Here is a 20,804-nt window from a genome sequence, read left to right on the forward strand (position 1 = left end):
TATATAGAGAAAATTCCCTGTAAGGCTCTGAGACAAATGACACTTCCTTCTATGGCCCTGGAAAGTTCAAACTCCCTTCTTTAGCCCTATTTTTATCTTGCATCCCTTATATGGCCCTGCCATGAGATCTCTAGTTAAATCTCAGTTAAGTGGTTGTGAAAAGACAAAAATACCCCTAACTCCCTCTGAAGCTACCGCGCCTCTCCCCCGCCGGTGTGATTTACATTATTATGTGAATCTATTATATTGTACGTGAATCTAGTGTGTTAAAAATATGGAGAATTTGCTGCATAATATCGTGCTGTACATCTCCAATATCTGTTCTCCATGAGATCTCAATATCTGTTGTTTGTGCGCCAGGGGTACTATTGTCTTTTCACAGTCACTTAACTGGGAGTTAACTGCAGATGTAACGGCAGGGCCATGGAAGGGAAGGAAAATGAAATCAGGGTCAAATAAGGAAGTTGCAATTTTGCAGGGCCATAGAAGGAAGCATGATTTGTTTGAGGGCCTTGCAGGGAATTTCCCCTTATATATATGTGTGTGCGCGTCATACCAATCATCAGTAGCCATTGCTAAGCGCCCATCATTTTTCAAAATATACACCGATGGACCCTTAGTACCATCTTATCGCAATTTATTCTTTATCACAAAGAGGAACAAAAGCATCATATAAATCTAATGAAGGCAGCTAGCTTCAATCCATAAACCACCAGTCTGACAAAACCCTGCCGGTGATCACATATTGATCTTGAAAAGAGATGAGGATAAGATCATAGGTGATTAACGGCTATACTGCTGCTACGTTTTGTCACCGGTGTTTGGTTGTAGGCTGCTCTCAGTGCCAATATCTTCTCATACTCCATCCGTCTCAAAAAACAAGTCATTCTAGAGATTTTAGGACAAATTAAAAAGAAAGCAAAATGACCATGTTTGGCCCTAGTTATTATCCATATTTAGCACCAATTGATTTTTGAATGCACTTGCAGTTTCTAAATAAGATAAGATGACTTGTTTTTTCAGACAAATTTTGAATGCTAGAATGATTTGTTTTTCGGAACGGAGGTAGTAGCTCACATAGATGCTTTAGAATTTGAACTCAAATGCTGACAAATAGTACAGGAAAGTTTGCACTATTTGCGCTGTTTCCCACTCAACCCACCTGTCACTTTAAACAAGGCATTTTGTGCAGGAAAAAGTGTGCACCCAAGCACCACTAATTATTCTAGACGATGAATTGTGGCCTTGGTTTTGGGTAGTACCTGTGCCAGAGGTTAAGATAAGGCTACACAATATTTTTTTATTAGCTGTTACTAGTTAATTAGAAGGTTGGTGTCTCTGCCCTGAGGAGAGACAAACGATTACAGGCTGCCTACTGCATTTTCCTTTGCAAAACAGCAAAAGCAGAGGCCATGCATGCGCACGGGATGCTACAAGAGCTAGGAAGAATCACCTGCATGGGACACCCAACTTATCGGTCTCCTGCAATGTACCAAGCTAATCTTTTTATTTTTTGAAAGAACCGAAATAATGTTTGCAATGTATTAATTGAAAAAAGGAAGAGAGTTGGCCCGATTTATGAAGGAAACCAGGCCAAAAAACATACAGCCACTACCTACAATCTAGGGCACTACCTACAGCTACCACCAAGCTACTGTCCTAATCTTGGGTACTGCCATATTTGTTTGAAGGCTCTACATGTTTGCATGTATGCATAGCACCAGAATAATAATAAGCTTCATAATATGATAAACAAGTATCGTTGGGGAATTGGATATTACAAGTCTGAAAATTTAACCCCCACTTGTCAGGGAGACACCCAATGGCATTCTCCAAACGTGCACGCTTCATGTTGTTCATCCAATAATACAATTTCCTCACCATTATACGGTCTTGGTCGCCGCTTGGCTGCATGCGATGGCTCTCGTATGTGCATGTTCTGTTAACTGCTTCCAATGCAGGATGCTGCTGGCATGCATGGTGGCTGTTAGTTTTAATTTGGGGGCAACAAAACAGCATGAAGATGCATGTAAACAATTTGAGGCCCCTTTGGCCTTGCTAGCAAGGGTGACAGAAAAAAAAGGTGTAAACACGTGGTGAGACTTTTTTCGATAAGGGAAGTGAACACGTGAGACTTAGGTGTTGCACTGTCCTTTCCAGTTCCTTGCCTACAAAATGCTTAGCATTAAGCAGCTGGCTGTGGCGCTCTGTAGTTTATGGCTGTTGCCTGCAAACAGGCAAGCAGAATGCAACATGGTGGCAGATGGATAAACACATACAGGCTGTGTGGTGTGTTGATACAACCCAGGAATGATTATGATTACCTGATTAGCCATTCCTAACAACCTGGGCCGGCCATTCCTTTATCCTTTTCGGTATTCTTTACCCTTTCTGTGTTCCTCCAAAGACGGCCAGGGGGCACATGCCTGCGCAAGTGAATGATAGAGTGCCTTGTACATCAATCAAATGCTCTGGACTGGAGCATCTAGCGACTATGATTCTCAGGTTTGACGCCTGTAGTTGGAACAGACTGTTATGTGCAGAACTTTCCATGTTTCTCCTGTCTACCCTTGACTTTGCGAGGGGCTACGCTATCGTTGTTATGCAGAATTTCTTCTCCCTATAAATCTTGTTTTTGTTCATCACTTTCTGAGAGTGTAAACAGCTAATGATGCACCTTTACATTTAAGGTCAAGGGAAAATTACTCCTTTTCATGGCAAAGAAGCGAAATTTGAGAGCGGGCACATGGCAAAGAACTTGGTTAGGCGGAATTGAAGAGCAGGCACACAGCAAAAGAACTTGGTGAGACGCTATAAAGCTGAGCTTCTTAGTCAGATATGTAAAGTTCCGTGCCATGGCTCCGAACTGAAGAAGCCCAAAGTGAACTAAAAGGGAAAATTAACCATCTGAGATTTGGTGGCTGCTGCGCCTTGTGATATGACAGTGGAAGCTGCAGCTAAGCCGAATGTAGCACACCCTAACTTTTCGCTATTAGCTTCTCAAGGATTTGGACTCTCCAGTGCCCAAAACCTGAGCTGAAACTAGTTCAAACAGGTACCGAGATATAAAATCTTACTATTACTGATTGGAGGCTCCTTTGGAGCCTTCATGTAAAGCAACCTAGGATCCTATGTGGACACTCTGAAAAAATAGAGAAATCTTATAAATTCTCACAAAAAACAGAAACATCCGGCCATCAATCTAACAACTCTAATTTTAATAACCATCGGATCTGTTATCTTCTTAATAAATTACCCACCTCTGCTATTATGAAAATAGACTAAAGTAACCCCCTAAATATGTATCTAAATTACCCACCTCTGCCATTATTAAAAAAATCTAAAGTAACCCCTTAATCTTTGTGTAAATTACCCACCTATGCCATTATAAAAATAATACAAATACCCCCCTAAATTTGTATATAAATTATCTAATTATATCATTATTATTATAAATTAAATTACTATGGAGGATAGAGGAAGGGAGATGGATCAGGGAGGAACGAATATAAGACATTTGCATTGGCTCCGCTCCGCCACTGGAATGATGGCCAGACTATGAAGCGGCCACAGCGGCAGCCATAAGTGGGCACGGATGGCGGCTGGTTTAGTTGGGAGTTTGGTTGCTCCGATCATCCCGAGAGTAAGCGCAGAGGTATCACCAGTTTCATTTCATATATTCTCATAGTTTTTCTCAAGTAAAGTTGGCAAAATTTCTAATTGTACCTTTTTTAAATAAAGGAAAAAATTCCAATTTGACTCACATGCCAATGTCTACAACCAATCGTTACAAGAGTTCTTAGACTCTAAACCTCAAATGACAATCTATAAACACAACAAAGAAAACTCTAAAACAAAGAAAGAAATCAAGAAGACTAAACTTCAATTCTACTATTCATCCATGTTTCATCCTTGCATAACCTTTACACAGCACCAAATCATCACTCTCTCGTTTTCCTAGAAACTCGATGTCCGATCCGATGCCGCTGAGGTAACTAAGTCATATCGAAGGACCTCCAAGACAACGCTCCAGCTCCAGGAAGAAATTAAACAACATCAAAGATGCCGTCGCCACCACAACAACGCCTGTTTGCAGACGCCACCACAACAACGTCTCATCGGAAACGACGTCTGAAGCGCCGCCGTTGTTGACACAGACCAAATGTCTGGGTAGGCTTTCACCTAGAATGCCTACAGGCGGTACCACCATCCCACGAGTGATCCACTGTCGGAGCTAAGGGACCGAGTCTCCACCACGAGTCGAAGTTACCCCATCATCTCGCCGGACGGGGCGAGGCTGCATCCGGCCTCACTGGTCGGGGATCTAGCGCCGCCTCAGCACCGCCATAGGGCCCGCTACCGCCGTCCTCGGGGGGCACGGGCTTCCGATGCCCCACTCGAGCGGGGATGAGGCGTGGACGATCGTGGGAGCGGCGGCGGTGGTTGGGGTGCCACCCGTGTCGCCCCTAGACGAGAGCGACGCTGTCAGTTGTCACCTCACATGGCGATCTTTCTAATTGTACCTATAGTAATTTTTGGTCTTCCGTCCTTAATATAAATCAGGTATAAGATATCCCAAATTAATCTTTTTGTTAACAAGTTTTTCCATCAGCTATAATTGCAATTTACCGCTATTGTGTAGGATAAACGCAAAATCATGTAGGAATGATAACTTCGCTGTTCTCCAGTCTGCTCTTCAACTGCGGAAAGTTGATCCAGTTGATCACGGGCCTTGGTCTTGCTAGAGTCCAGAATACAGAGCGAGGGAGTCAGTCCAGATTACAGAGAGTCAATTGAGAGGGAGCGAAAGCGCACATACATGCAGCATGCATGTACAAACTCCACATAACTCAAATAAAATGGTGTTTCTGCCCAACCCAACTTGCTTGTCGATCGATCGATCTATCGGCACCTGAGGTCCGGGTTGTCGAGTAGGGCCTCCGGCAGCCCGTCCTGCAGGCAGGTGATGGGCGGGATGGTTGGCGTCTGCTGCGTCCCGTACGCGCTCCAGCAGAAGGGGTCGTCGACGAGCTCGCCGCTGAAGGGCAGGAGCTCGACCTCGGACATGGTGATGTTGGTGCAGGGCACGGTGTCGCTGCAGGCGAAGTGGATGGGCGCGCTGCGGGCGTCGTAGGATCCCCGGACGTTGGCGTAGGAGACGTCGGTGACGTGCACGGCCGTGGACTGGTTCATGCACCGCTTGTCCAGGCAGTAGTACTGGTCCACGATGATGCAGTTGCGCACGTTCTCCATGGCCACCGTGTCGAAGGCGATGCCCGACACGGCGCCCATCCCGCCCTGCCACGTCTTGATCCGCAGGCCGTTGTCCGAGTTCCGGATCACCGCGTTCCGGACCGTCACGTTCGCCACGCACGCCTGCGAGTTGTGCACGCCGAGGCTGCCGATGCTTATGCCGTGTCCAGGTCCGCAGGTAATGTTTTGTATGTCCACGTCGTAGCTCCCGGTGCCAATGGAGATGCAGTCGTCACCGTTGCTGATCCTCGAGTTGTAGATGCCGACGCGCTCGGTGTTCTCGACGTGGATGCCGTCGGTGTTGGGGCTGTTGGCCGGCGAGCTGATGTAGAGCCCGTCGACGCGCACGTCGCTGCAGCCGTCGAACCGGAAGTGGAACTCCGGGCTATTCTCCACCCGCAGGCCCTCCACCACCAGGTTCCGGCTCATGAAGAACCTCAGCAGCTGCACACGTACCTGCTGCATTTAGCAACCTGATGGATGGATGATGGCGATGATGCAGCAAAGCAACGAGGACGGCACCTACCGTGGGGCTGTCGCACGGTCCGCGCAGCGTCGAGCCGTTCGGGCCCTGCTGAGGGTTTGGGCATGGAGCTCATGACGATGCCAGGCTGAGACGAATGCAACAAACAATTTGGGGGCGTGCGTACCCTGTGAGGTTTGCAGGGGAGATTCCACCAGTCCTCGCCGTTGCCCTCGATCGTGCCGGCGCCGCGCAGGGTCATGCCGTCGATGTTGGAGAAGACGACCCACTGCCGCCGGTTGTCCGACGGCGGCCAGCAGTCCGGCCCGTCCGGCGGCATCAGCACGCCGTCCACCTGCACGACACGGCCGGACAGTGGCAGGTTCATTCATTTGTTATTAGGCAATGTAAGAAATAGCGGACTATGAAATTTAGCGACAGCTTTCTCTAAAAGCTATATAAAGCTATAGCGAGTTATAGCAGAATCTAAATTATTTATCGGAATGATAAAGTAATCAATAATTATATACAAAATTAGATACATTATTAGTCTAACACTCTAAAATAGACTCAACATGTCTCCTGACTGCTCAATTGTGCACATGTGTTTTGTCAACGGTCCACCCAAGTTATATTGATCCTTTCGAATACATATTTGAGAGAATGACACTACAAAAATATACTAACAACTTGACCTTTAGCGTTGCTAAATATCGCGGAAACCTATTTAGCAGACATTTATTACCGCTAAATCATGTAAAAACTCTTTTAGCGGATATAGCAGACAAATATTGTATAGCGTAGCGGTAGATCTCCTAAAAAGCTAATAACAGACTATAGCGGGCTATTTTATACATTGTTATTAGAAAAAAAAAGAATTTGAGAAGCCATGGCTGTGCGGTGAAACAAGGATGGTTGGTTACTTGGAACACGAGGCCGGGCTTGCACGGCCCGGAGAAGGTGGTGGTGGTGATGGTGAACGTGCCGTCAGACGGCACCAGCAGTACGGCGGAGTTGGAGGCGCAGGCCGCCCTCCACGCCTCCCGGAACGCCTGGGTGTCGTCCGTCGTGCCGTCGCCCACCGCGCCGTACGCCCGGACGTCGAACACACACGGCTCCGCGGGCTGGACCGGAGTGGCCGGGTCGGAGGGCACGGTGCCCGTCGGTGGCTGCGGCTCGACCGGGCGCGTGCCGTCGTCCGCCGGGGAGGACACCACGGAACGCTCCTTGCCGCCGCCCCTGTGCCGGCCGACGCCGCGCGGCGGCTTCTTGTGGAAGTGGCTCCTTCCCCAAACGCCGTAGCCGCAGAATGCCACGGCCATCAACGGCAGGAAGAGCAGCCTAATTGCAATTCCCATGGCCAAGCGAAGCTCTGAAGCCTCTGCTTCAAGAAACAGGTGAGAGAGTTGTGGTGTGCGCTTGCTTGCTGTGACTCTTGAGGAGTAGGCGAAACTAATGGAGGGAGGCACAATTCCACGGGGAGGCTCAAAGGAAAATTGTTGCGACGCCAACACGAGTGTGGTCTGACGATGACGATGGGCTTTTGCCTTTTGGTATGGCCGCGAATGTGATCCCGTGATGCCTTGCTTGGGAGTATGCTGCTCGTGTGTGTGGAGGGTAGAGGACGACGCGAATGGAGGGAGAAGCCACAAGCAGGGAGACACGTGTCAAGAGCGCAGGCAGCGAGTCAGGGAGACACGGACTCATCTCCTCGCCTTTCGTTTTCATCACGTGAATCTTCCGCACCTTTGCAGACGGTGATGCGGAAAAACAGAGGCAGCTCGCAGATTGGAGCAGGATTCGATCTGTAGTTTTGATTTTGGTCCCATGAGGGCCCGTTTGGATTGGATTGGGTAAGCCAGATTTTACTGGATTCTAAACATCTAGATTTAGAACTAAATCTAAATGGTGGTCTGTGGATATTGGGATTCTATTAGCAGATTTTAAGGGTTTTTGGTGCGTGCTTCCCTTCAATGCCCTTACTTTTTTTCAATCAACTGCAATACAGTATCTAGGCGAGAGGAGTCTGGGTGGGATTGAGGAGCACCTAGGGATGGAGCCGGCGGCGGGGAGAGGCCGGCGCGCCTCCTCCGCACCCCAGCCACCGGCAGGGAGGATCAGAGCAGGGCCGGCCGCGGGCAGGGAGCAACCACGTGGGTCGCCTTGCGAGCCATGGTTGGTGCCGGTTGCGGGCGGGGAGCGGCGGACAAGCCGCGCGTGCCAGAGCCCTGCCTGACCAGCCTCGGGCTAGGAGCCGCTCCGCCGGGCAAACTACGGGCTAGTACAACCTAGTGCGATGGCCTAGTGCGATGGCCTGTTGACGTGGCGGGATGGCTGTCTTTTTTTTTATGATTGTGGCTATTTCATGGATAAAGAAGGAGAGTACAACATGCTACCGAAAAGGAATTAGAAAAAAAGGTTTAATCTCTCCTTATAAGTGACTCCAAATCTTTGGCTCCAGCAAGAGCCTAAACTGCCGCCTCATTCTTTACTTTGGAGAAGAGACTCAGGGTTGACGTCTCCTGCTTCCTGAAAACTCTAGCGCTTCACTTACCTCAGGACGGCTATTTTGGTTCGACAGTAGGAACAACATCGTCTGGACGCCCTTGCTCGCCCTCAATTTCTTCGTGAGCGCAATTACGTTGAGGCTCAACAACACAGGAACATTGTGCTGTGAGCGGAGGGGCGGGGACAGCCGGTGCTAGCGGTGGCCTGTGCAGGGAAGGAAGGGATGACCGTGTCTAGATGGAAGGGGAGGTGGAGGTGGCGGACGAGGAGAGAGACGGAGGGAGGGAGATGATCAGTCGGATATGGATGAGGATAGGAGACCGACGGCAAGAGAGAGTCACATTGCTATAATTTGTCCATGATATTCAAGAGTAAAAATATAACTTCGCCGTATAGTAGAAGCTAAAATCAGCTCCACTCCAACTTTTAGGATTCTAAAATTCCCAAAATCTCACTTCCAGAATCTTTAGCAAAATCTAGTGCGTTTGTAAGCCTATCTTTTTTTTTTGAGGAAGACACCAAAAGGGTGTCTCATATCTGATTTATATAAAGAAAAACAATTTATAGTACAATAGAAGGCCAACTTGACACAAGACAACATAAAGAAAATAAAATTACATCGTAGAGCTCTCTGGTCGTCTTCTTCAACCGATTGTTCGTCGTCCACCGGAGAACGAGATAAAGTAATATTGAATAATAAACAGGAAGCAAATTACAAGCCACAAAACCTATTACTAAATTGCCACCCGTTAACCTATTACTAAATTGCCACCCGTTCCGTGAAAAGATGTCCATCGTCGTCACTTCCAAGGCGCGACATGCATCTGCAATCAAGGCTCTGTCCACCTCTTTTTGCAAATCACCCATGTCCTGGTAAGATAAGTGCCCCTGAAAAGGATCTAGAGAACGGTTTGTTTTTTAGAATTACGAAAAATTACATCATTTCTGGATAACCAAATTGACCAGAGAAGCGCACATAAGCCCGTAAACATAACTTTTTCTTTTCCACATAAAACCCTGCAGCCACGACCCAAATAAATGCACAATATTATTAGGTTTTGTAAGATCAAAGGTGATGAAAATTATCCTCCAAAGTAACCTAGCCATATGACAACCGAAGAAGAGATGCACAATAGTTTCGTCATTCATGCAAAAACAACATTGTTTGCTTCCCTTCCAATTACGCTTGGCTAAATTATCTTTTGTCAGGATAACCCCACAGTGGAGTAGCCAAATAAAAATTTTTACTTTCAAAGGAATTTTCAATTTCCATACGGGCTTGTTTATGGGTAGAACTCGAACATCTAGTAGAGCTGAGTACATAGAACGAACTGAAAATTGATCACTTTTGTGAAGTTGCCAGATTCCGATATCCTTATTATTTCCCAGCTGGTTGTTAGCAACCCGATGTTCCAAATCCATCCAGTCTCTCAGGTTATTTCCCGTAAGGTGTCTCCTAAACGAGACATTCAAAGGGTCTCCATTAAGCACTGTATGAACGGTAACATGTTTGCGATGAACCAGATTGAACAAATTGGGATATTGATCTTTAAGGACCAAGTTCCCCAGCCACTTGTCTTCCCAAAATCTGGTTTGTTTCCTATTATGTACCTTAAATGTCATCCATTTAAGAAAATCTTGTTTTAGTGACATAAGCCCTGACCAAAACTGTGAATCACCATGTTTTTTTCTCAACCTGAGTGAGGGTTTTGGATTTAAGATATTCATTCCTGATTATCTGTTGTCAAATGCCATCTTCATTAGTAACTTTGAACAACTATTTACTTAAAAGGCATTTGTTTTGGACTTTTAAATCCATAATTCCCAGTCCACCTTATTCTTTTGGACTACATAATATATTCCATTTACATAATCTATATTTTCTATTGTGATCATCCCCTTGCCAGAAGAATCTAGATCTATAAAAATTTAGTTTTTTGAGAACTTCTTTAGGGATTTCAAAGAAAGAAAGCATATAGACAGATGGGTTGCTTAAAACTGAGTTTATGAGAGTAAGCCTGCCTCCATAGGAGAGCAACTTGCCTTTCCATTTACTCAGTTTATGTTGAAACATGTCTTCTATGATCTTCCAGTCTTTATTACTTATTCTCTTATGGTATAACGGTATTCCCAAATAAGTTAGAGGAGTTTCTGCTACCTGACATCCAAAAATATTCATGTAGTCAGATTCTACCTCCTTCGCTTCACCAAAGCAGAAGAGTTCACTCTTATAGTAATTTATTTTGAGGCCAGATAACTGCTCAAAGATAGTCAATATGAGTTTCATGTTTCTGGCTTCATCGAAATTATGATCCATAAAGATAATAGTATTATCTGCATAATGTAGAATTAAAATACCGTCATCTGCAAGATGGGACAAAAGACCTGAGATTTGTCCATCCTGCTTTGCTCTAGCAATCATAACTGCTAACGCCAAGGAGCTCATGGCGCAGTGGCAAAGGCCACTGGCCGGGAGGCTCCCGCCCAGGGTTCTAACCCTGGGTGCGGCACCTTAAAACTTCAGGGGTCTCCCTTGGGGTACCTCTTTCAAAAAAAAAATCATAACTGCTAACATGTCTGCAACAAGATTAAAGAGCAAATGAGACAATGGATTGCCTTGTCTAAGTCCCTTTAGTCTAGAAAAAATTTTCTATGTCATCATTGATCTTGACCCCAATGCTTTCTTTAGACACAAAAGATTCAATTCATGAGCACCACTTCTCGGAAAATCCTTTCATCTTCAGTGTTTGTTGGAGAAAAGACCATTTTACCTTGTCATAGGCTTTTTCAAAATCCAGTTTTAAGATTACCCCATTTATCTTATTTTTGTGAAGTTCATGTAATGTTTCATGTAGAATTACAACCCCATCCAAGATGTATCTCCCTGGCATGAAAGTAGATTGAGTTGGTCGGATGACCTTATCCGCTACTTGCGTCAGTCTGTTGACCGCCACTTTTGTGAAAATTTTGAAACTCACATTAAGGAGACAGATAGGACGATACTGTTGAATTTGTACCGTATTATCCTTCTTTGGAAGGAGGGTTATAATGTCAAAATTAAGATTATAGAGAGGAAGGGTCCCATTGTGGAATTCTACAATCATAGCCATTAAATCATCCTTGATTAGATCCTAGAAAGCTTGATAAAATTTAGTTGGGAAACCATCCGGACCAGGTGTCTTGTTGTGCTCCATTTGGAAAATAGCCTCTCTAATCTCATTATATGAGAAATTCGCTATTAATTTCTCTTTGTCATCATCTGTCACCTGCGGTATATCCCCCCTTCTATTCTCATCTATGGTCAAAGGAGAGATGTCGGACGGGCCAAATAGACCGTGATAGTAATCAGTGATGTATTTTTTAAGTTGTTCATCCCTTTTAATGATTTTTCCATCATCTTCTAGCTGGAAAATTCTCGTTTTCCTATGTTTTCCATTTGCAATAAGCTAGAAATATTTGGTGTTCATATCACCAAAAAGTAATTTCGTGGTCTTTCCTTTTTGGTACTATTTAATCTCTTTTTTCCGAAGGAGCTGGATTAATCTCGATTTGAGAGTCTGTTTTAAATCTACCTCCCATTGACCTAACTGATTCTAGTTTCTGGGATTTCAAAATCTCTGCTTTGTGCCCTTGTTCCAAACGGGGCCGAAGGCTTTGCTTGGTGAAGTGAAAACCCGTATATTTCAGTAGCTGTCAGTGTCGTAGACGTGCGTGCTCGTAACACAAGGATGGGCCCAAACTCGAAAAGCGTATCTTGTTGGATCTCGACCGCGAATCGATTTCATGGTTGCAAAAAGGCACCGTGTGTGTCAGGACCACGTGTCGCTTCATTGCACTCTCGTGACTGCATGCCGTAACCATCTCGAAGCCTCGTTCGGTCTCCTAATCTAAAGAAAGCAGAAGAGTACTAGACTACTAGTTGGGGTCGTTGATGGAATAAAGTGGTTGTCGCTGCGGGAAATGGGCGACTACAAAACTACTCAATTGCTTGTTTGTTGTGCGTTTGATCGGATATGGTCTAGCACACAAAGACTCGAGGGTTTAGACTAGTTCGGGTTGAATATGCCCTACATCTAGTATGGGGGTGGTGTTCTTGCTCTATTGCTCTCGAGCCCGGGTGCTCAAAGTTCAGAAAGGAGCTTACAAGATGTATCTAGCAGTGTCGAACCTCTAGGAGTCCAATCCTTTCCTACGCGGGGGCTTTCTCTTTTGTAGTTCAAGGTGGGCCCCCAATTACATATATCTAGCGCCGTGTCGGTCCCGTATGGAGTCCTTCGCCTTTGTCAGTCGTGGGGGTCCACTCGGTCATTCGGAGTTGGAAGGCTTGAGTCTGGTTGGTTTGCTTGGGCAATGGGATGTACAAGCGCTGTCCCATCCTCGGTCAGTCGGGATGACTTGGTCACTCGGATGGTTGCTCGGGGATCATCTCTAGTCTTATCCGTCTGTGCCTATGCTTCTTATCCGCAGGGCTACCACACGTCCTTCCCACGTAGCCTCTGTCCGAAGGACAGCACGCCCGGTGATGGGTGCCTTACCAAGGTCAGGCAGGGCCGTCCGGTCACACTCGCTGGCGTAATGGAGTGGTGCGCAGGGGTGACCATCATTACGGCGCGGGGGGCGACGCCCGTTGACGCCCTCTCCCGTTGCGTTGCGGGACCCGCACAGGAGGCACTATTCCTCTGTCAGGGAGCCCTGTAGCCCACGTTCATATTGCGCTAAGAGGGGAGTGGGTGTCGTGGAGCCTTTACGGGGGCCTGGCTTGACCAGCACGCCCATAGTGCGGAGCGGCAATCTTGGAGCGCACGGCCCGGGTCGTCTGGTACGGCTCTGACCCGGGGCACTAGGTCGGGGGACCTCCACGTGTCCCGAGAGGTTAAGCCTCCGGCCGTGCTCGCTTATGAATGAAGGCAACCGCCCACGCTAGTTGGTGGGCCACGCCATGACCAGCCCAGTGAACTTGCTGGGCTTCCTTTACACGAGTCGAGCCCGTTAGAGGTCCTAAGTTTACGCCCCCGTCGGTGGTAAGTAGTTTACCAAGTAAGGATCGATCAGCTCAAACCAAGCTCCGTCAGCAACAAACGAGGTTGGGCTAGCTGTTTGTTGGGGATGACAGTGCAATTCACACCTACGATCTCTCCGCTCTAAATTATTAGTTATTTTAATTTTTTTAGATGCATAATTTTTACTATACATCTAAAATATGCATTATGTCTAGATGCATAGTAAAAACAATAAATCTAAAAAAATTAATATAACTAATAATTTGAAATAGAGAAAGTATCTTTTATCCTTCATTAGTTGAACTCTCATTAAAGTAACACTACTAAAAGCTGGTAGATTATGTGATGACCAACGAACCTATAGGAAATTTTGGAGTGGCAGTGGCGCATACTGTTGCAATCGAGAATAAACGAGAAGAAGAGCATTTCACGGTGAGGAGCTCTGACATAATCCACCAATGGCCCCATACATAAAACCGTCTGACGATGGGACCCTGAAGCACGAGACCTGCGTGAGCGAAAGCTGAAGCTGGCCCGACACGCAAATGGGCAGCTTCTACCCCCATACTATACCTTTTCATTTTTGAAAGTTCACTCTACCCCATACTATTTGAGCTGATGTCGCCGCTCCGGTACGTACCCCATGCCCCGGTACGTAACGGAGTATTTGGGTGCGGAGTGATGATGAGATCCTAGAATGGTTTTTATAGCCTCCGCATGAATGACCAAATGAAATCTATTTGCAAAATCTTTTCAGGAATGAGTGTAATTTTTCGCGATGAATCTAATGACGGTAATTAATTAACGTTTAACTACTGTGACGCTATAGTAATCATTCTCAAATCATGCTGTCAAAGGACTCATTAGAATCTTCAGGATTCCTAGCGTGGGGTTCTGAAGTTAATTTTGTAAACTGACTTTGTTTGACACCGTAATTAACAGTCAAAATGTTACTATTCCCTAAAATGACATAAACCAAACAAGACCAGAGACGAGTGGGGCAGGCGGTTAGTCGTTGGAAAGCAAAGGGGAATTGTGAGCAGGGAAAGCGAGGATCGAGGGAGGAGAGGCGAGGGATTCGTGGCCGTGAGGTGCCCGGCTGCCCGCCGGTGGCGGCCCGTGAGCGCGGCTTTGTTGCGTAGCTCGACAGATGTGCGGCTGCCGGCTGGCCGCGCGCTCACGGGGGCGTTTTCCGGCTGCTGCGGTGCTGCCTGCTAGACCTGGGACGACCGGACCCAGAGAGGAGGGGCCCGGGTGTTTGACGATATTTTGTACCATATAAGCTATATATATTGATATGTGTATAAAGAAGCAAGAAGTTTTGCATGGGCTAGCTTCACGTACGAGCATGGTTCAATATATATACACGTACTCAAACATGGTACCGTACTAGAGGAACGACGACGACCGTATGGTCAGGCCCGCACGACAGCCGGCGCGGCCTGGAAGGTTCTCGAAACATCCCGACCTGTCGAACCCTCTGGCGGTGATAGCGGCTGGGTGCATCGACCTGTAACAAAAATGAGAGAAGCTTGCGTACTCGCCGGCCGGGACGGGATACGCACGCACGCGCTAGTTAGCTTCTTAGCTGAGACACTTATCTTGCTCGTTTAAAACTGCAACCGTGCATCGCTCCGCTTTGCGTGTTGAGCAGATAAGGCCCACGGATTTCTCTCAACTAACTGGAGGCGGCGGCGGGTGGAGAACCTAGCAAGCGTGTGACCCTAGGCCTAGCCCCTGCCTATATAAAGGCCTGTGCCGTACAGCAACGGGGTCTCTTCCTTTCCTGGACGGGAGCAGCGGGCGGCTGAAGGAGCCCGGCCGGGGCGATGGAGATGCCAGATTGGTGATATCTTCATCTCCGATTGGTGATATCTTCCTATTAACGTATGTTGGAACTGCCAGATCTGCGAGAAGGAGGGGGCACCGGGCGAATGAGTGCTGGCATCGGTTCGATGAGGACTATGTGCCGAACAACACCAAGTCTGCCGAATCTGCCTCAGCAGCCTATGGTGTCGACACCAACTGGTATGCTGATAGTGGAGCCACCGACCACGTCACCAGCGAGCTGGAAAAGATGACGACTCATGATGACAACGACGGCAATGATCAAGTCCATACTGAAAGTGGCTCAGGTATGAGGATTAGTAATATTTGTCATACAATTTTACGTACCCCTAATATGAATCTGCATCTAAACAATATTCTGCATGTTCCTAGTGCTCACAAAAATCTTGCTTCTATTCATAAACTTGCCCTTGATAATGATGCATATTTTGAGTTTCATCCAAACTTCTTTCTTATCAAGGATCGGGTCACGAAGAAAATACTGCATCACGATAGATGTCAAGGGGGCCTATATCCCCTAGTGGCGCATGAAGCAGACTCCAATAAACAAGTCCTTGGTGTGAGCAAGCCGTCTATATCTAGATGGCATAGTCATTTAGGCCACCCTTCTTTTTCTGTAGTTCATCAAGTAATAAATAGTCATGATCTGCCTTGTGCCAAACTTAATGAAACAGAATCGGTGTGTGATGCTTGTCAAAAGGCCAAGAGCCATCAGTTACCATATTCTCGTTCGCATCATATGTCCACTGCTCCTCTTGAACTAATTTTCTCTGCTGTTTGGGGGCGAGCGCCTGAATCTGTTGGAAAACAGTCGTATTATGTCAGCTTTATTGATGATTTCAGCAAGTATACCTAGGTTTATTTAATCAAAAATAAATCCGATGTGTTTCAAGTATTCCATAATTTCCAGAATTTTGTTGAACGGAAATTCAATAAGAAAATCATTGCTATGCAAACTGATTGGGGTGGCGAATATGAAAAACTCAATTCCTTTTTTCAAAAAATAGGCATCATTCACCGAGTTTCTTGTCCCCATGCTCACCGGCAAAATGGGTCAGCCGAACGAAAACACCGCCACATCGTGGAGGTGGGTCTTGTTTTACTAGCGCATGCATCCATGCCCCTAAAATTTTGGGATGAAGCGTTCCTCGGTGCCACCTATCTCATTAATCTCCTTCCCAGCAAAGTCATCAAAAACAAAACTCCAGTAGAGCTCCTCCTGAAACACAAGCCAGACTACAAGTCCCTTCGTACCATTGGGTGCGCCTGTTGGCCAAATCTTAGGCCCTACAACACTCGCAAGCTTGCTTTTCGCTCTACTAGATGTGTCTTCCTTGGATACAACTCTCGACATAAAGGTTTTAAGTGTCTTGAAGTCTCTACTGGCCGTGTCTATATTTCACGAGATGTTGTCTTTGATGAATTTGTCTTTCCGTTTGCTGAGTTACATCCCAATGCTGGGGCTCTTCTCAGAAAAGAAATATTGCTTCTCCCAGATCATCTTCAAAATCCTACTCATGGGGGCGTAGATTGTGATGATTCAATTACTACTAATCCTAATCCTGGCGCTAGTGATGTTTCTGATGCGCAGGACATGCAGCGTTCCTCTGCAGAAAATTTGGACAACATTGAAGTCGATACGGAAACAATTCAGCCAGGATACTCTCTTCCTGCCGTCAGTGCTGGATCCCAAGCGGGTCGCACGAGAACGCCGGCGGACTGTACTGACACAGATTCGGTCGGGTGTACTTCTCCCGCTCCGAACTCCGGGGGCGCGACTCCCGTCCTGCCAGGACGCACAGCGTCGACTGTGCCCGCCCCCGCTTCACCAGCCGCGCCACAATGTGTAGCTTCGCCCACATCTGGCTCTGCGTCGCCCGTCCTCACATCACCCTCCCCCTCGGGCCACGGCTCCTGCGACAGGACATCCTCCTCGACTGCGTCGCCAACCCGCACGCCCGGGGCGCGGCGCACTGCTCCGTCTACGCCGGTCGCCTCGGATGAGACCGCCGGCGCTGCTTCGGGCATCCAGTCAGATGCTCCGTCGTCGTCTCCCTCGCCTGTTGAACAACGGGGGCGTACTCGTCTTCAAAGTGGTATTGTTGTTCCACGCAAGTTTTTTCCTGGTATTATTCGCTATGGCAATTTTTGTTCAACAGGCGAGCCCCAATCTCTCCAAGAAGCTCTAGGTGATCCCAAGTGGCGGCAAGCAATGCAAACTGAGTTCGATGCTCTTCTTGCAAACAAGACATGGCGGTTAATTCCACCAGATGGCAAGAAAAATGTCATTGATTGCAAGTGGGTATATAAAGTGAAACGGAAGGCTGATGGTTCTATTGACAGATACAAGGCACGACTTGTTGCAAAGAGTTTTAAACAAAGGTATGGCATCGATTATGAAGATACCTTTAGTCCAGTTGTTAAGATGGCTACAGTTTGCCTGGTCTTGTCAATTGCTGTCTCACGAGGCTGGAGGCTAAAGCAGCTAGATGTTCAGAATGCGTTTTTGCATGGCATTCTGGAAGAAGAGATCTATATGAGGCAACCACCAGGTTTTGAGAATATCAACTCTTCTCATTATATATGCAAGCTAGATAAAGCTATATATAGGTTAAAGCAAGCTCCGCGCGCTTGGTACTATCGCTTAAGTTCTAGATTAATAGAACTTGGTTTTCAACCCTCAAAATCAGATACATCTCTGTTTATCTATCACAATAAGGATGTCACGATTTTTATGTTAATATATGTAGATGACATTATAGTGACAGGATCCTCTAATGAAGCTGTGCAAACTCTACTCAAGGATTTGAGGGTGAATTTTGCCTTGAAGGACATAGGGGAGTTGAATTTCTTTCTTGGCATTGAAGTGAAGAAAACAGGTGATGGTATTGTTTTGTCACAAGAGAAATATGCGCAAGATATATTGAAAAGGGTAGGCATGCAAAATTGCAAGCCGTGCTCTACCCCATTGTCCACCACCGAGAAGCTTTCAAGATTTGAGGGAGATCCACTCACTGCTGAAGATTGTACCCACTACAGAAGCATTGTTGGCACACTCCAATATCTCACTCTGACACGCCCTGATTTATCCTTTGCAGTTAACAAGGTTTGTCAATTCTTGCATAATCCAACTAGTATTCATTGGAGTACTGTCAAAAGAATCTTGCGTTACATTAAGAAAAGGGTCAGTTGGATCCATGCCACTCCAATTTCTTGAAATTGGATCTCATGTTGAAAATCATGCCATTGAGTGGCATGATTTTCAACATGACACCCAATTTCACGGAGTTGTGGTGGCATGAATCGAATTTTCCCTTAAGAAAACTACTAATACTGGAATTGAAATTAAGAGATCTAGATCAGCTCTAGTTAGTGCTTTCTCAGATGCTGACTGGGCTGGCAGTGTTGATGATAGAAGGTCTACTGGTGGGTTTGCAATTTTCTTTGGGCCTAACCTTGTTTCATGGAGTGCCAGAAAACAAGCTACTGTATCTCGCTCAAGCACAGAGGCTGAATATAAGTCTTTAGCTAATGCAACTGCTGAAATAATATGGGTACAATCCTTGTCAGCTGAGCTTGGCGTTAAGGAACATGAGGTGCCAGTTCTGTGGTGTGACAATTTTAGGCGCCACTTATTTATCTGCTAATCCTGTGTTTCATGCCAGAGCCAAACATATGAAAATTGATTTTTACTTTGTAAGAGAAAGGGTGGCTCGGAAGCAATTACAGGTAAAGTTCATATCTACTAAAGATCAAGTTGCAGATGGTTTTACCAAGGCATTGTCAACTCAAAACTTTGAAGCATTCAAACACAATCTGAATTTGTTCAAGAGACCAAGTTCAGATTGAGGGAGGCTGTTAGGAAAGCTGGATATTCTGCATATATGGCGCATGCACCTGGCATCTTACGCTAGCTTAAGGGCCAAGTCACAATCTTGTAATCATGGTTATATATATTGTAATTGGGAAAGCATCGATACATTCCCTCCTGTAGATAGAAGGATATAGACTGGTTGTATAGTTTCTCAGGATAGGAGATACCGATGCTTTCCATCTTTGTACTTGCCACGGATGGGGCTGTTCCATCCCTATATTAACACGCAGCGTGGAACCTGAGAAGGTATCCACGTTAACTCCATTTCACACCACGTGCACCTCCTGCTCGCCGTGACGAGCGGAGGCAGGCGCGCTCGTCCATCGTCGTTCAAGCCACGCACCGGAGTCGAGGGATCGCCGGCCACCATGAAGCTCGCCATCCATCGTCAGAACCAGAAGCCGGCGACCGCGCCGGAGTCGAGGGATTGGATCGGATCGCCGGCGACATGGCTGCACACTTCCAAGCCACCGCCAGCGACCAAGGTGAGGTTCTCACGGAGGAGCGGGAGTCCGACCATTAGGACCCCATCGTATCTGCTCGTCATCGACGGCTCGGCAGCCAAGCGGAGCAGCGCCGCCCTGCTGCCTGTTATCCACATCTACGTCGGCTCAGTGAACGTGGCCATGGCGCCCCTGTTCTTCTTCGGAGGCGTGGCAGGTTGATGTTCTGCCCTCTCTCGATCTTCCTTTACAGATTGCACGTACGCGTGTCCACTAGCGCTCGCTGGGTCATCATCCAATCCACGTCGCCGTGGTGCCGTTCGAGAGCACGTCGATGATGGAGAAAAGTTGGTGATGAAAGCGCGGCCGGCGGCGAGACCCTTGCTGCCCGCCAGGCTGGCACCGAGCTGACGACGATGGCGTCGCCTCGAAGATGCCGGGACCGAACAATGTCAAGAGTCAAGACGGCGGGCGATGCTGTGATGTCAGGCTGTCGCAAGATGCTGCAACGCTGACGATCCGAGGAGCCGCGCGTGCTGAGCCAACCAGGAAGTCTGTTCATGCATGCAAGCTACAATCTACAGTGCCATGCATGAAAATATTCGTGCGCCGCTACTACAAGAATCGCAGCCAACCTGAGCAACTACATGCACGCGAGAGCTAGAAGCTGGCGACCGCGCAGGACTCAAGGGATCGCCGGCCGGCGGAGAGCGGCGGCACCCCTCGTCGTCGACAACCACCTCGGCTGGGCCACCAGCAGAGCGGCAGCACCTCTCATCATCGTCGACCACCTCGGCTCGGCCGCCAGCAGAACGGCGGCACCCCTGATCGTCGACAACCACCTCGGTTCGGCCGCTAGCAGAGCAGCAGCACCCCTCATCGTCGAAGACCATCTCGGCTCGGCCACCGGCAGAGCGGCCGCACCCCTCGTGCCTATCATCCTCATGCCCTCCTCGCTGCAGGGCATGGATAGCTGGATGTCCGCTGACGGAGTCGAGTTGGAAGAGCGGCGGCCAGAACCTTGCGCGGCGCTGAAGCAGATGTTATCCTCGTCCACGAGGAGCCACAGAACGACAACACCAACATGGCTTTCTACGAGCGGCCGACGACATCGGCGACGGCACCACGTGGCTGGCACTGCACATCCAAGCCCAGCGCTTCAAGCCTAGCACCGACTCGGCGATGACGCTGCGGTGGAGACGCCAAGGCGAGGCTGGCACTTCACCTTCAAGCCCGGCATTGACCGACGACGACTGCGCCTATGTGGAGACGCTGAGGCGCTACGACGGCACGACCGGCGAACCGGCATCGACGACGACTACGCCACCACGAAGACACCGAGGTGCGACGGCGGCACGACCGGCGCTTCACGTTCAAGCCCGGCATCGACCGACGACTACGCCGCCACGAAGACG

The 20,804-nt window shown here is 47.7% G+C and overlaps 1 protein-coding gene and 1 long non-coding RNA gene across 7 annotated transcripts; both read right to left on the reverse strand.

Moving 5' to 3' along the window:
• Positions 1-4,117: 4,117 nt before the first annotated feature.
• On the reverse strand, positions 4,118-7,299 carry LOC120665609 (polygalacturonase At1g48100-like). Of its 6 annotated transcripts, none has more exons than XM_039945207.1 (5): positions 6,640-7,299; positions 5,904-6,071; positions 5,780-5,827; positions 4,913-5,709; positions 4,118-4,741 (listed from the first exon to the last, which is right to left on the reverse strand). In XM_039945207.1, exons 1-5 carry the CDS (start codon positions 7,072-7,074, stop codon positions 4,609-4,611), a joined length of 1,581 nt encoding a protein of 526 aa, XP_039801141.1. In that variant the 5' UTR covers positions 7,075-7,299; the 3' UTR covers positions 4,118-4,608. The 6 variants fall into 6 exon arrangements, with proteins under 6 accessions (XP_039801141.1, XP_039801142.1, XP_039801143.1 ...); XM_039945208.1 differs by having other exon boundaries at positions 4,200-4,741; positions 5,780-5,824; positions 6,640-7,298; XM_039945209.1 differs by having other exon boundaries at positions 4,202-4,741; positions 4,913-5,697; positions 6,640-7,298.
• Positions 7,300-15,320: 8,021 nt separating this feature from the next.
• LOC120665610 lies at positions 15,321-15,931 on the reverse strand. The gene is made up of 2 exons (XR_005671239.1): positions 15,792-15,931; positions 15,321-15,686 (listed from the first exon to the last, which is right to left on the reverse strand). It is a non-coding gene; the product is annotated as an uncharacterized LOC120665610 (long non-coding RNA).
• Between the last annotated feature and the right edge of the window lie 4,873 nt (positions 15,932-20,804).

Source organism: Panicum virgatum, chromosome 3N, assembly GCF_016808335.1.
Source record: "Panicum virgatum strain AP13 chromosome 3N, P.virgatum_v5, whole genome shotgun sequence".
In the NCBI taxonomy this organism is placed as follows: domain Eukaryota; kingdom Viridiplantae; phylum Streptophyta; class Magnoliopsida; order Poales; family Poaceae; genus Panicum; species Panicum virgatum.